At 34.1% G+C, this 16,377-nt stretch overlaps 2 protein-coding genes across 6 annotated transcripts; both read left to right on the top strand.

Moving 5' to 3' along the window:
* Window positions 1-1,555: 1,555 nt before the first annotated feature.
* On the top strand, window positions 1,556-8,709 carry LOC128673165 (gamma-glutamyl hydrolase A-like). Of its 5 annotated transcripts, XM_053750818.2 has the most exons (8): window positions 1,556-1,694; window positions 2,783-2,902; window positions 3,398-3,670; window positions 3,866-3,916; window positions 4,475-4,707; window positions 5,449-5,555; window positions 6,810-6,907; window positions 8,260-8,709. In XM_053750818.2, exons 3-8 carry the CDS (start codon window positions 3,441-3,443, stop codon window positions 8,522-8,524), a joined length of 984 nt encoding a protein of 327 aa, XP_053606793.1. In that variant the 5' UTR covers window positions 1,556-1,694; window positions 2,783-2,902; window positions 3,398-3,440; the 3' UTR covers window positions 8,525-8,709. The 5 variants fall into 5 exon arrangements, with proteins under 5 accessions (XP_053606793.1, XP_053606791.1, XP_053606790.1 ...); XM_053750816.2 differs by lacking the exons at window positions 1,556-1,694; window positions 2,783-2,902 and adding an exon at window positions 3,068-3,197; XM_053750815.2 differs by lacking the exons at window positions 1,556-1,694; window positions 2,783-2,902 and adding an exon at window positions 3,122-3,212.
* A 1,146-nt stretch (window positions 8,710-9,855) lies between these two features.
* LOC128673183 (gamma-glutamyl hydrolase-like) lies at window positions 9,856-14,163 on the top strand. Its single transcript, XM_053750854.2, has 6 exons — window positions 9,856-10,121; window positions 10,409-10,459; window positions 10,758-10,990; window positions 11,646-11,752; window positions 12,097-12,194; window positions 12,552-14,163. Exons 1-6 carry the CDS (start codon window positions 9,892-9,894, stop codon window positions 12,823-12,825), a joined length of 993 nt encoding a protein of 330 aa, XP_053606829.1. The 5' UTR covers window positions 9,856-9,891; the 3' UTR covers window positions 12,826-14,163.
* Window positions 14,164-16,377: the final 2,214 nt, after the last annotated feature.

The raw sequence follows: 16,377 nt of genomic DNA, 5'->3' as shown, positions 1-16,377 counted from the left end.
ACTGCAGTAGCTGTACTAAATAGAATGGTCAAGCTTGGTGTTATTTGATAAACAAGAATTTCTACTACTTAGGTACAGTCCATTCCTCTGATGAGCCTAATAGGCTATGGGTGAGCTTTGTTGTTCGTTTGACAAAGTTCGCCAGTATATTATCATTGCAAAGCCCGCTATCTTTTTGAACAGCGAACTCGGTTCGCGGCGGCTGGTCATGGTTGCTTATTTTTAATCCGAACACAGTTGGGCTCGCTAACTATATGGCGGATGAGCCACGAGCACGAGCTAAACCTTTTTTGGCTTTTTGTTAGCAAAAAAAAAATATGGATATAAAAGCTTTCTCTAAAAAAATAATGTGTAAAAAAAACGCACCAAATGGATTACGGTAGGTACGTATTTCAGGTCATGGGTATATTATGGTATTAGCACAGATATGAGCCAGTCAAAAATCTGTGTGTATTAGATATTATCATGCCATAGAAAATAGGACCACTCTTTATTCTTCCATGGATGCATGGATGGATCTGCGCGGGGCCTTTTCTAAACCTATGCCATAGGGCCATAGCTAGGATTAGGTCTGCTCCACAGATATTACATTAGGTACATTGAAGGTCTGCTCGGATTCTTAGCTAGACCGAATCGACCGGGTGAGTGAATGGTTGTCCTGCATGCCGCCGCCGCGTTGTTCAGCTTTTTGAGTGCCAGCGTCGTCGCGTCGAACAGTTTGCCAAACTTTGGCGGTTCGGTATACATTGATGGATTTCATTGCGGTAAATAAAAGCACTCATATTGACTACGCAATGTTCACGTATTCGCGTCGTCATGAGTCTGAGTTCGGCGACTTAGTGAAGCTGGCTAAGACATGAGAAAATGACGCATTTAGCATAAGTTGTTTAGCTTGATAAGCATTTTTTGACTCATCTGTATGAGTATACGGCGTATATATATATATATATATATATATATATATATATAGTTGTTTAGCTTGATAAGCATTTTTTGACTCATATATATATATATATATATATATCTATATATAATATATGTGATTCAAGAAAAATAATTATAAATTTTGTTACTTATATTTACATGTCACAAATTTTGTTATAGGTACTTATGGGACCGTCTCTGGGTAAACATAGAATCGTACAGTTAAGCCACCTCCCGGAAGACAAGTAGGTACACCTTGGTTGCCCAGATATAATAGGTGCATTTAGTAGCTTTTTCAAGGGATAACCTTGATTACATCGCAGATAAATAATACCCCCATTTTATTCTTTCATGGTTACCTAACTACTTCGATATTTGAATTGATATCTACATTTTCCCGCCATTATGCAGTGGTTGAACGGGTCGCGGCTCATATTATGTATGTATTATTTGTATGGAATACAAATATAAAGAATAAAAACTTTGTATAGGTATTTTTATTCTATATCGATGTTTGTGGTGGTATTATATTAGGTCTTTGCGTTTGTTTACTGAAACTTCATCTTGAAACTAGCAACGTCAAGTCAAATTTTGTACGAAAAGCGCATGCGCTATTCAAGTATGTCAATTGACTGCATTATGTAGATACAATCTGCAATAACCATTTAGTCGATTTTTTTCAAAAGTGAATATGTTTATCTTGAATTTGCCTATTTTCATTGTATTAAGTTATAAAATATTGTTGACTATGTTAAATAAGAAGACACGTGGTAAGTTTATCTTCTAAATTTTAATTATATGTCTACAGTCAGGTACATAGGTACCTACAATTTTGGTCTTGGTCTTGGTCCTGGGACAATGACAGATAGGTAGGTAGGTACTTACTAGTCACTGCATTATCAAACATCACGAGCGCAATGTCACTGTTTTACTACTTACTTATCCTAACTATCCTAATCCTACCTAATTTTAGAAATGCGAAAGTAAGTTTGTTTCATTTTTACCAAGAGGTCTATCTACTTAACAAATCTTCTTGAAATCTTGCATACCTATATGTAGTTTGAAGTATGGAGAAGGACATAGGGTCAACCTAGAAATCGCGGTCAACCTGGAAACAGCAGTTAGTTCTAAATAAAATCCGACCGGTAGTGACTGTAAATAAAAACCTTTTTCTTAGTCTTACTTGGATGATTGTAAGTTTAATGTACCTAACTACTAATAACTTAATAAATAAACTAAGTTATACATCATTATTATATAATCAATTTCTTTCTTTATAAAAGTAATCTTCGAATACGTCTGGCAAGAGCATGTTATTTTATTTAAGTATATTACATACTAGCTTTTGCCCGCCTGAATTTCTTTGTAAAATCTCGGTCATTTAAGAAAAATGATGAAGAGCATGTTTACCAATTTTCAGCTTTTTATCTTGAAAATTGTATTAAGTCCCATACAACATTCCCCCCCCACCTTTGGAAGGGTTAAAGTAACTTTCTGTTAATTACGGGGTGTAAAAGACAGTACGGCGGCGGCGTGGGGTATGCGGGGTGAGGTAATCCAAACCAAATTTTTTGGTGTAGAAATAATAATGAATGAGATGTGCCGTACGAATTTACGAATAATAGATTTACGAATGTCTAAAATTGTATCTTAACTTTTTTTAAACCCCAAAACCCTCCCCCTGCTTTATTTGTTATATTATTTAGCCAGTATTAACTATAACTAACTAGCAATTATATTATTAGGCCATATCAGCCCTATTTACTAATGATTACCAAGTACTTATTAAACTAAATTAATTACGCACTAAATATGATAAATCTTTTTTAAAATAAGTTATGCGTGTGATTCATTGCAGTTGCAGTTATGTTGTGATACCGTGTATACCTGTAGCAAATAACAAACAAAAATATCTGAATACAAGATTTTAAGAGAGTTATACAAACATTTGAGATCATACATAGGTAGGATCATGAAAGTAAGCGAACTCATCTATCTTAGCCTTAATCTTATCTTAAAACTGAATTGAATTTTTAGAACAGTTAAGTATCAATGCAACACAAAACTCAATACATTTCAAAAATAAACTAAAATAAAGTTCAAAATTGTTTGGCTTTAAAAATAATATTTCTTTTTAGTTATTTTTGAACACTCTAGGTGTTTTAGCGTAATCGCACTGCCATGAAAGCGAGTTCTATTTTTAAAATATCAAAAATAGTATTTGTGGCCTGTTGTATTGTCGTGAACGATGTTGTGAATATGCTGCTTCTTTGGTCAGTGTATAAAAAGTGAATATCATTTTTAAATTAGATACCTACATCTTTTTGCATAATACTTATCTCTATCATCATTATCTATGAGTGGGGTAACGTCTCTGTACTAGATAAAAATGTAGATCAGGCATATCTATAAGACAATATCGGTGATAACATCTAACTAGTTGTGTATATATCTGAAGTTATTGTTGTTGTAGGCTATCGGGTGGACTGGTGGGAAGTTGGTTAATATTAGTGACCATGAAGATTCTGTTGGTGTTCACAGTGATGTGCTTTTTACACTGCCATGCAACTTCGCTGGTCCAAACTGAGCAACAGATGGAGCTCAACAGTCGTCCTATCGTTGGTATACTAGCTCAGGAACAGTCTTATCAACTGAAGGATAAATATCCTGAGAATTTTACGAGTTACATTGCTGCTTCGTATGTGAAAGATGTAGAGGCGTCGGGAGCAAGGGTGGTGCCAATAATGTAAGTTTATATCGTTTGAATTCTTTGTTATTATTTAAATAATTAAAATTTCAAATATTTCATTTTATTAAGTTTTTTAATTTTTATTGTACTTATATAATTAATTCTTAAGTTTTATTTTATTTTTATTGTATTTCTCAATTATTGCATTATTTAATGTTATGTTTATGTATTTGCGTAATAATATACTTGCAGGATCGGAAAAGATAGAAGTTACTATGCTGAGCTGATGAGTAAAATCAATGGGTAAGTACATAGCTTTAAAAAGAATACGCAATTTGTTTAAATTTTATCAGTAATATAGCAATATTTCCTTCTTTTCAACTGGATTATCCTGAAAATAATAACACTATTTAGGTTATGTTCTGCATTATTTGGTCAATTGGGGTCATAAACTGATATGAACTTAATTTTGACTGAAGATCTTACCTGTATGAAGTCCATATTTTAATAAGTCTTCACGTGTGAAGTGTTCCGAGCTTCTTTCGACCGTTTACTGGCTCGAAAATTTTACAGCGTGAGGCGTATCCCATAGTTTTCGATGTTTTTTTATCTTATGGAACACAATTTTATAACCCAATTTTTGGCACGTGAATATGCTACATTGTTACTTACATAATGAAAGGATTAATAAAGTACTCTAAAATAAACGTTTTAATAGACATAGCAAAAGGCGGCAAAACTTTTGTGTACCTACCTAACATACAGTTCTGAACTGTGGCGGGATAAATGTGAAGTTCCCTATAGATTCGAAATTCGAATACTGGCGAAAACCCTTATTTCCACCTGTTTTTTTTTCAATAGAGTGTTATTCCCTGGAGGAGCGACGTACTTCAACCAATCAGATGGTTACGCCGACGCGGGCCAGCACATTTACGAGATAGCCCAGGAGCTGAATGACAATGGCGACTACTTCCCAGTGTTCGGCACGTGTCTTGGGTACGAGCTGCTTATGATCCTCGCTTCTGGCAGAAGCGAGGTGGAGAACAGGGCGAATTGCAGTTCCAAAAGGAATATGCCTCTGCATTTTACGCATGGTAAGATGAATGTTTGGTAAGCATTGTAAAATACTGTACCTAGCGTAGCAGTATAATATATTAGAAACTATGTAAATAAATAGTATCTCGCCTTTTTAACGAGGTCGAACGCTAAGGACTACCCACTTATTTTAGTTAAGAATCTTTCTTGAAAAAAAGGAAAAGTTCAGAAATATCAATTTACCTTGCGGGTTAGTTTGTTGGATCTGGAATTTTTCGCATAATGAAAAAATGAACCCAATGTCGGATATATACAGACGCTATGAATACGAATATGAATTGATATGAAAATTAATTAACATTGACTATATGTGTGTGGGTACCATAATGTCAATGTGGGATCCTTAACAAGCCTTTTCAGTTGATTTCACAAGATATAATTTTAATTTTCTAATCTACCTCTAAAAGTATCAAAAAAAAAAACATTTATTAAGTTACTTGTCCGTTTTTAGTTACAGACTTACTTATACCTACGTGAGTTATTCAATTCCAACTTTATCGGATCAGTTTCGGAAAATACTAGCAGACACATGCACTTGACCATCATTTCTTATCTATGCACTTGACCGCTTATTTCAACGCTAATCTCCGCCAGTCTCGTATGAATATGATATAACAATAATCTTAGTCTTATGCCTAATGGCTAAAGATCGTGGATATTATGTGGAATTAAACGCATAAAACTGCGTGGTTAGAAGTATTCGTACAAACCTGTGACTTTGATAACTTTTAATTTTTCAGATTTCCGCGACAGCAAAATGTATAGGAAGGCAGAGGAAGACGTGATCACGTGGTTGGCCAACGAGAACATTACAGTTAACTATCATCAATTTTGTATATTGGACAAGGTTCGTATTAAAATGTTTTCGCGTAGCGTTTCACGTGGTTTTTCTTAGCGTTATTCACCACGTCAGTCCTCTATTTGGAGGCCTCAGGTTCAATCTCAAGTTCGATTCTCAGATCACATATTCTTTCTATTAAGTACATTAGTGCGAAATATTGTTATTATAATTTAGTTAATATTGATTCTTTCGAACATTGGCAAACAGTCTACTATTTCACGTGAATTAGCAAAACCATACCTAATACTAGGTATTTAGACGCTTAACGTTAACGTTTTCAGAGCCGTAGCCGGCTATACCAGAGTTGGAATGAAAAGTAGTAGGTATATTTGCTTGTCATCAATACATATAATAAAATTGAAGAGAGGCCAAATTTGTTTTTTTTTTATATTTAAAAAAGTTCTTCATGGAATATACTTAGTTACTGATATAGATGACGAAAATATAGTTTTGGAAATTTTTGTCTGTCTGTATGAAAGCGCATCACTCGAAATCTACTGGACCGATTTGCTTGAAATTTGGTATGTAGGTACCTTATATACCGGGTTAACATCTTAGATACATTTCATCCCGGTAAATGGTCAGGTTCCCGTATGATAATTGAAAAACTATGAATCAAAAATGTCTTCGAATCCCGGGTTTACATCTTATAGACATTTCATCCTGGAAAATGAAGAGGGTACTGTAGGATTTAAATTAAAATAACAATCCACGATTACTATAAAAACCGGTTTACTTTAAAATTTTGTAGAAAGATGTAAACGTTGACTGACATTGAACAATTGACTTTACCATTTCTTTATTCATAATATTTTTTGGCATATAATGTATTCGCAACTTAAATATTTTGTTTAATAACAATATAACAAAATAATAAATTTATAATAAGTATAAGTACATGCAAAATTTCAGCTTAATTGAGTGTTGTCCATATAATATATATTTTATATTTAATTACAATATTTTACCCATGGTAGTAGTAGTATGATGGGTAGGTTGATGATGATTAATAATAAAATGGATGGTATAGATATGATTATAATTCCAACCGAAAAACAATTAAATCTAGCAACAATTGTCTAATGTTAAGTAGTTACTAAGCAACCTCCAACATTTAGGAAACCCAACTGAGTATACCCACAGAAAACTTATTTGAATGATTTTTCATACGTGATATCTCTCGTTTACTGTCCTAGGATATCATAACGTAATAGATTGATTCATGTATGTATTATGTCATCCATTATAATTATGTTTCAGAATATGGAGGCGTACAACCTGACTAAAGACTGGCGCATTACTTCTCATTCGGATGATGATAATGGCCTGGAATTTATCGCCTCCGTTGAGCACAGGAGGTAAGAAGATTCAATCACAAACAATATTATATGCCTGTACAGCTCCTCCCGGGGTATCTAGTATATGTATGCTTGAGCCCGGGGCATTGACTGTACCAAAATCATAAAAAACGGCCCACGCTGGATTTTGCTTTTTTATTTCACAGAATTAGAATTTATTAATCTCTCTGTATCAAACAATGACTTTTTTCTCTATTTTGATATTATGTTAAAGTGAAGTGTGATGTAGCGTGTTCTTAGAAACGTAGCTAATTATATATAGTATATTTTTCTCATAGCCATATCTACAGGGTTATTTGTAATTAACTAGAAACCTCGCAGGTATAGCTGCATCATAAGCAACAACGTTTGTTCTACGACTTTTGATAAAAATCAATATTTTAATTAATAATGATTTTTTTAGCTTTCATCGTTCTATCGCGACATTTATAAGTCTATGTTTACGTTTCATTTATAAAAGCAGGCCGACGACGCGACGCGCACTCTAGTAGGTATACTAAATTTCTTCACTAGATAATTATTTGATGTATTGCTAGGTATTTGCACTAGCTCTACAATCCTTTCGTACTTTACCAGGCTTAGAACTGGCTACATTACAAATAAAATAGCATATTAACAAATACCTACCTACGTGCTTTAGATAGGTTTCTAATATCGAAATAACGACTACAATAACGTCATTGTTCCATTGGCAGTTAGGTATTATTTTGGTCCATGGTAGTTATTATCCACATTTGCCCAACTCGGTGTACGTACATCCAGGAACGTTAATGCACATTGGCGGCAAGCTTCCGACACATTATCATTACACCTTGCGACCATCCTCACCATTTCCGTGTATTCCACATTGGAATACGCATAAGGCATGGTGAAAACAAATCGACATGATAAGTACGCGGCAACGAAAACATTTGCGTAACTACGCAATAATAACAACAACACATGACGCGCGCGCAGGCTCGTACCGACTGGCGAAGCGATGCGCCGGGCGGCAGGTCAAAGAGAGTTCAAAGGCGCTAGCGCCCCGCCGCCGCTAGCCCCGCCCCCAACCCTGTAATACGCTAGTTTGTTTACCTATTTTTTACGATGCGCGAAGGAAGAGTCGCTATCGCAAAATGAAATTAATATATTTTCTGTATGAAATTAAAATCTAACGAATTATCAAAAGTCGTAGAACAAACGTTGTTGCTTATGATGCCAGCTACCTATACCTGCGAGGTTTCTAGTTCTATGCAAGTGTTCTATGCAAATAAATATACGTTTATTTTCATATATATAGACTATATATATGAAAATAAACGTATATTATAAAAAAATAAAGTATGAACTAGGTATCTGCTTATTAATTTCAGGTATCCAATTTACGGAGTCCAGTTCCATCCTGAGAAAATTCCGTTCGAGTGGAATAACCAGTATCCTCACTCCTACAAAGCGTTGAAGGCGAATCGCCACTTCATGGATTTCTTCGTATCAGAATGCCGAAAGAATCTTCATGCCTTTGCTACTAAAACTGAAGAAAACCAACATTTGATCTATAACTACCAACCCAGATTCACAGGGTTGGTCAGCTCTTATGAACAATGCTACTTCTTCGAACCAAGGTCGGCTGACGGTTGAAGAATTTTCGACTGTGATATACAAACAAATTCAACTTGTACGTGTAGTGTATAGGAAATTTGCCTAAATAAAATATATCTTTAACTTTAATTGTAACTTTAATTTTAGTTTTAAACACTCGAATATGTCTAATGAATTCGAAAATCTTTATTTATACTTAGTACAATAAATGTTTTTAAAAAAATACTTTTCTTTTTCTCTTGGAATGGAGATTTCTGACGTGTTTTTTTACTAAAACTGTTTAAATTTAATAGACTATTCATGCCTGCAATTTGTAGTATAGTAGAATAATTTTTGTAAAATTTGAGCATCACTACTCCGAATAGGGGAAGATCCAAGGGTCTTTACGAACATTTACGGTGATCTAGTGATAATTTTTTATTGTGTGAGCTCGTGTTATGAGTACGTTTCTGCTTTCATATATCAGCATGTTTGCTCCTAAATGAATATATCAATTACTAGTTGCACACCGCAGTATTATCCGTGTAATTATTAAAAAAATACTTACGTTTTTATGGAATAAAACTTTTTATTCATCTACTTTATAAAGCGCCATTGACTGTCAGACTTTTTAAACAATTCCTATGGGAATAGCGTACTTTAGTAATAAAAAGTAATATTACTACTAGTTCTACTAGTTAACTATGCGCTACACCAAAACCAAATTTCATAAAATTGGCCCAGCCGTTTGAGTGGGCAGAAGTAACAAACAAACCGCCTTTATAATATTAGTAGGAAGTGGGATATGGGATATTAGTGGAATTACCAGATCAAGGTGAAAAATGGCCAAATTTTTCTTTTTCATAACACTTTGTTACTATTAATATATATGAGAATATGTTAGCAACAGTTTAGAACCTTTTTGTTTTTACATTTCGCTACTCGCCAAAAACCAACACCATTGAGAAACCTTTAGAATTTACGTATATTCACTAGGCATATGTGATATTAGGTATATTCACTAGACATATTTTTTTGTATATCTATAGACTCGAATGCGAGACGCATGACTAAGGATCGTTCTTTGATAGCAAAAATCCATAAAACAGAACAATTGTTATGTTATTTTTCTTTTACAAAACCTTTTTTTTTCATTTCATGTACCTACTTACTAACATAACTCTTGCAACATATTTTCTTTTTCCTGCTTTACATAATATATTTTATAAAGCTAATAGAAAAAAAAAAGCTAAAAGATTCCGCTTGTGATAAAACGTCGGCAAAGTAAAAAAACATGATTAATTTTCTTTAAATCTAACCGAAACTAATTGCTCAGATGTATATCATTTTAATTGCAATGATAATATCGGATACATATTGGCGGGATAATGAAAAAATTGGGCATTAGCGAGTTAGGCCGGGTCACGATGCTCTTGCCAATATTTTCCGTTCTTTGTATTTTCCATGGCAACTATGCTGCCGTTATACTTTCTGAAGATCTGCCGTTAGTGAATAACCGGCCGATCATTGGGGTACTATCACAGGAGCAATCATATTACTTACACGGGAAATACCCTGACGAGAATTACACAAGCTACATTGCTGCGTCTTACGTGAAAGATGTAGAGGCGGCCGGAGCGAGGGTGGTGCCTATAATGTAAGTAAAGTTTAAAAAAATAATTATGACGATTTCTTATCTTAGATAGGTATCATTCAGAGATTATACAATCACTTCAGTTTTGAATGGAGTGCTTAGATAAAAATATACCTACTTATCGCTAACTCAATCATAAAAACGAAAAGTTTTGAGTTACTGGGCTACTAATATTCTAGGAAATAATATTGCCGATTGACGAAAAAATAAAAACTAATATTCATATTTATGACTCGATTTTATTTATTTTTGAATTATTGGTGTGAACCAGATTTTGTTCTAAATTTCAGGATTGGGAAAGACCGTGCTTATTATGAAGACATCTTAAGCAAAATAAATGGGTAAGTAAAGTATTGGCTTACTTGGCTGCGAATGGCTTAGTTGGGTAGAAAATAAAAAACAAATTTATTGTTCATAGTTAGTATAGCGAAGCATATCCAAACTATCAAAGAACGATACTGAACTAGTTTTCTGCCCGGGGATATACTGTGTAACTTTCCAATCTCTGGTCCGTCATAATTTTCGGACATTTTTCCTATTTGATGTTGTACAAGTTGCAAATTTTATGTACATTCATATTTTGTCACAAATATTTGCATGTAGGACAAGTCATGCATGATAAGTATATCTATGCCCTAGCGTGTTATTCCCTGGAGGAGCGACGTACTTCAACCAATCAGATGGTTACGCCGACGCGGGCCAGCACATTTACGAGATAGCCCAGGAGCTGAATGACAATGGCGACTACTTTCCGATTTTTGGCACGTGTCTTGGCTTCGAGCTCCTCATCATCATAGATTCTGGGCGAGGGGAGGAGGAGAACAGGATCCGTTGCTACTCCTACAGCAATATTCCTTTGGATTTCACTGATGGTAAGAAAATAATATATTTTTATACTTGAAATAAAAGCCTCAATTAAATTGAGGAATGATTTTCAGTATAATAATAAAATTTGATTATGCTTTCTTTAAATAATACAGGTCAAGCTCGAGTTGAATTCGTGTGAGGGGGGTTTCGTATAATTTAGAGTTTATATACTTGAATAAAATCATAGTGCGATTCTCGAAGAAGGAATCATTTCCAAAATCATATCATTCATAAATTTTAAAATCTTGTAATATAACTAATCTTTGTTAAATTTTAAAAATTGTAATAACAGCGCGGCTGCAGCGATTGAATCGCTCTGAGAACCACCCTGAAACTATATATGTTATAACAGTAATAACAAAAATTATAATTGTGATTCTCATAACGAGCCTTTTCATTTTATATATTACACAATAAAATTCGCAATGTAATCTAATTTACCCCTCGAGAATTACCCCTTTTTGATAAAAATATTTATTTACTCTACACATCCGTATTTGGGCTCTAGGATTACACCATCTTACTAAATTTCACCTGATTTAGTACCATAGTTTCGGAGTAAATTGTCTGTGAAAGACGGACGTACATACAGACAGTTGCACGAATCCGATTTTTCATTTTTGTACGGAACCCTAAAAATATGATGAATTTTTCCTTTAGACTTCCGTACCAGTAAGATGTTTAAGGACGCTCCGGTGGAGATAATCAAGCTGCTGGCCACAGAACATGTCACAGTGAACGCTCATCAGTTCTGCATTGTAGACGACGTTCGTATGATTTTATTGTATTAGATAAGTATTTCTCAACCTATTTTAGTCCACTGACCCCTAAAACAAGTTATATTTTACGAACTCTTTTACTAAAAAGACACAAGAATACGTCTGGGATTAACTTTTTTTATTGAATATAAACTTGATTTATTGGCTGACTGCACTTTCGACATAGTTGATAAGTCTTAGATAAGTAAAGTTTCTAACGGAGAAAATTCATTAAAATAAAAAGCAACGTTCAACGTTCACATACATTTTTTGAATATGAACCCTGAAATTATAGCACTCATTTTGGGCATTCATGTGTTCAAATTGGTAATTAAAGTAACCCTTTGTTATAGAACTTGATCTCCCATGGTTTGACTGAGAACTGGCGTGTAACATCCTACTCTGATGATGACAACGGTGTGAAGTTTATTGCTTCTATTGAACACACAAGGTTTGTGGCTCGGACGTTTTCAGACTATCTTTTCATGCATTTATGATATTCGATCTGTGATCTATCTCATGTTATAGTTGTCTAGTATCTAAGGTTTCACATTTTGTTATCAATTAACTATTCGTGTTATTAATTTTGTTACAAACTTAAGTAATTTGTATATTCAATCTAAAGTGGTTTTCAATATTTGAAGACGGAATATTACAATATTGATAATATTATACAGAATATAATAATCATCATTTGAATATTGTAAAATGTAATTTAATACCTAAGTATTTCTTTTTTAAATGCCAGCTAAAGGGTTTTATAAGGCTTAGGAGTATTCGATATATAACGAATCGTTTAAATTTACAGATATCCATTCTATGGCGTGCAATTCCATCCAGAAAAGAGCGCATACGAGTGGAAACTTTCTAAGAACTATCCGAGCTCGATAAACGCAGTCAAGTCGAACAGATATTTCATGGATTTCTTTGTGAGGGAGTGCAGGAAAAATACGCATTCCTTCGTGAGCGCCGCCGAGGAAAACGACTATGTCATCTACAATTACGAGCCCAAATTCACCGGAGTATTAGGAAGCGCGTATCATCAGTGTTACTTATTCGAACCGAGAGGAACCACAGCATAAGTTGTGGAAATATAAGCTAATAGTTTACTATTTATAGTATACTATTACGTAAACTAATGTGTTTTTTCTTAATACGTTCTTCTGGAAGTCATAAAAAGATATTTCTCCGACTTTTTTTCCTATTAGTGGTAAAGAAATGGTTTGCATTGTCCTGCTAAGTAGAGTTCCTAGTAAAAGAGAGGTTATGGAAACTTACGGATAGTAGTGCGTGTATTTTTATTAAGTTCCCTTTTAATTAAGTTTTGTTCACAATTGATTTTTTGCATATGCTGAGAATAAATATGTATCAAACAAAATTCAACCGAGAGAATGGCGATATTAGTTAACTTACCGATATTAGTTAATTGGACCGATATAGAAAATGATTCACGGGAAATATCCAGTAATAACCGGGTCAGTGGCTGGGTTTGAATGCCTCTGAGACAGCTCTGAGTGCCAGCGGGACGCCGCGCGGTTCGCCCGGTCTGAATTAAACAGCCCACTGTAATATGTACCCGAGAATTTTTGCGCAGTGCTTTTTTTATTTATAAAATATTCGAGGTGTTTTGTGATGTTAGATTTGGTTTCGACAATTGAAATTACTAGCTTTCGGCGAAAATTTTTTTCTCGCGAGATGCCGATATCGAGAATAGTCTAGAAAATGGGACATACAGGGAAGGACATGGAAATATAGTACCGCGGCAGTTAATTTAGAAATTTATTTTAAGATGCGTAGATAAACGCAAAGAACGTAATATTGTCTAAATGAAAAAAAATGTTAGCACTCGTCGAAAGTACAGTTGAAATTGAACGCAAATTCTTCGATGTAAATTCAGTTAACAGTAAGACGGCGGAACCCTCATCCATCCAAGTTTTCGTAAATTTATCTATTTTAAGCCTTCATTATGGAACGCCATTTAGCCCTTTAAATTGTGCACCTACTAATCCTATACGTATCACGTGTCCTATATAATCATAAGGATACATCCTTATCTATTTACATAGGGCTAAATTAAAGCAAGGTTATACTTATATTTGTATTCAGAAATGACCTGTGAACAATTTATTAAATACGTTTATTTCACAAAAAACTTCACTATATAATCATAAATCTTTTACCTACTCCATAGTTATTATTTTACTACAATTTGGTTTTCAAATCGACATGGAGAGGTTGCACGTGCTTCGGAAAAGTTCCGGGAAAATACAATTGAATTGAAAGCTTCTAAAAGCCGCAATACGACGTACAAATTGTCCACAAATTGCATGATATTTTGAAAAGTGTAGTAGAAACTCGATAGTGTTTACTGATTCGTTTTTATTCGTCATCATTAAGAATAAATTTTTGTTAAAATTTTACTATTGTTAATTTTATTTGTCATTATATATATTCTCATAATTAAATTACATGTTAGTGCATTGATAATAATGAAAATAATGCACATTCAAGCAAATAATATGCCCGCTTCTAAATCTATAGTTGAAAAAGAAATTATTTCAGGTTGGTACGAAAGTTGTAGCGCGAGATATCATCGTAGCGGTGCTACGGTGGTAGCTAGAAACGACTAGCTAAGACGTTCGCGTAGCGATCTCAACACAATTCTTGAAGTAAGAAAGCCTACACGTTCGCTGAATATTCGTTTGAGTATTCTGTCCCTGAATATTTAGAGATTTCATAAACATTTTATCGGCTACAGATGTAAACAAATCAAATGATGTGAATACTACACAAGTAGAATTGCGGCGTAGTGCCGGATGCTGATGGGAAAAGTTAAATTGTAAAATAATCGCCAGGATATTATTCAGCGGTTGTTGGCATCGAGCATAGAATAAAGATAATATAGATTTAACATTCTCAAACCTTTTTTATTTACTCTAAAGATTCGGATGATTTTGAGCAATGAAAATTGAGGGCGAAGGGGACTTAGCAGTGGTGTGTGTGATTAGGACGCTTGCCTGTGAACCAAAAGGTCTCAAGGTCCAGAAAAATCTTGAAGAAACCTACCTCTAAATGACGATTTATCAGCAAGTGTATGAAATGGAGAAGGCAATGGCAACTCAGTCCGTTAACGTTGCTCAGGAAGTAGTGTGTGACTCATTCTACCGGAATCTTATTAGAACAAGCGGAATTTTGGAAAGGCGACGTGTCTCCTTATTCAGCCGGATACGTTAAGCAAGGTCTTTTTGTCTTTATTATAATCATCTACTATCTTTCATACGTGACTCATTGCTACACGGCGTAGACGGAAGGAATCCTATACCTGTATCCCGTCCTCTACGCCAAATTTCCTTTACATCGTCGACCCATCTACCTAGCTGCCGGATTTATCTCTCTGCTTTTGTTATTTTGTGCATACCTGGTATGGATCATAGACCGCAAATCTACCTGTGCGAATGTCCTGGGATTCGAAAGTTTTCCCATTTACGACTAAACGATTTGAAAGCAGGTGAATAGCCGAATCACCCACTTGGTTAATTATAAAAACGCTATTTCATTATAGCTTTTTGTCATTCCCTAGCCGTGGTAAATATTATGCTTTCATATTAAGGATATGGAATAAATATTTAATACTATTTAAATATTTCCGCTAGCCAAGGTTCGCAAGAATAAATTCCCATGCGAGTTGGAATTAATTACTTTTAATTTCGAATAAGTTAAAAAACAATTGCCTTTTATTGTTATAAAATTTATATTTTAGAGATATAAGAAAAATCCCTCTTTGACAAGTTTAACCAATCACACGAGTGTTGTATAATTTCGTATCTAGCAAATTTAAAAATGAACAAAATTTTAAATACGGAACACGCGAGTTGTCGTTGCAGGTCGCCTAACCAAGGAATTCTATTTTTAAAATTATCTTCGAGTAATTTTGATTTTTTCCGACCGTAGTATGTGTGGGAATTTGCACTGTTTTGAAGGCACTCGTCAAATTTTATGCAGCGGATCAAACATACACTAACATCCGAGTATGAAAAAAGAACTATCTGTAGTTGTTATTGTTAAAGTAGCCTATGTCGCTTTTCAAACATTCAACTACAAATACACTTTCACTTAATTTAGTGCTAGTATATATTATAATTCTTTTTTTGTTTTGGATTTGTAGTGTATGGCATGCTCCTCTTTATTTCTTTATATTTGCATGCCTATATTCGGTAAAACATGAACAACACAAATTTTGACATCAATTTGTATATTTGTACTCATGTTTTTTGCAAATAAATGTTTTACATACAAAACAATATTTCTTTCACATTTTTAGTATTAATACTAAATGTAAAATACTAAAACTTGTGTGGAAATATTCCTTTCTATACATGGGCCTGGTTTTCGACAACGTTCTATGACAGAGGAGGAAATAGGAAATGCGATACAGATAATATGATGACGTTCTTTCATGCTCATATTAACAGAAATATCTGACATTTTTTGTTGTGTAAATATTTAATAAATCAGTAATAAATATTTAGACAACAAATTCACACAACAAACATACAGTCAATACGCCGCTTTACTTATACATCCAAGGGGGGCACCTGACTTGTCGACTGTACGTATTCTTCCAGATTTTTCAA

This window comes from Plodia interpunctella, chromosome 10 (genome assembly GCF_027563975.2).
Source record: "Plodia interpunctella isolate USDA-ARS_2022_Savannah chromosome 10, ilPloInte3.2, whole genome shotgun sequence".
Taxonomy (NCBI): Eukaryota; Metazoa; Arthropoda; class Insecta; order Lepidoptera; family Pyralidae; genus Plodia; species Plodia interpunctella.
Note: the sequence above shows the minus strand (reverse complement) of the source record. Positions and strands in the feature narration are given on the sequence as shown.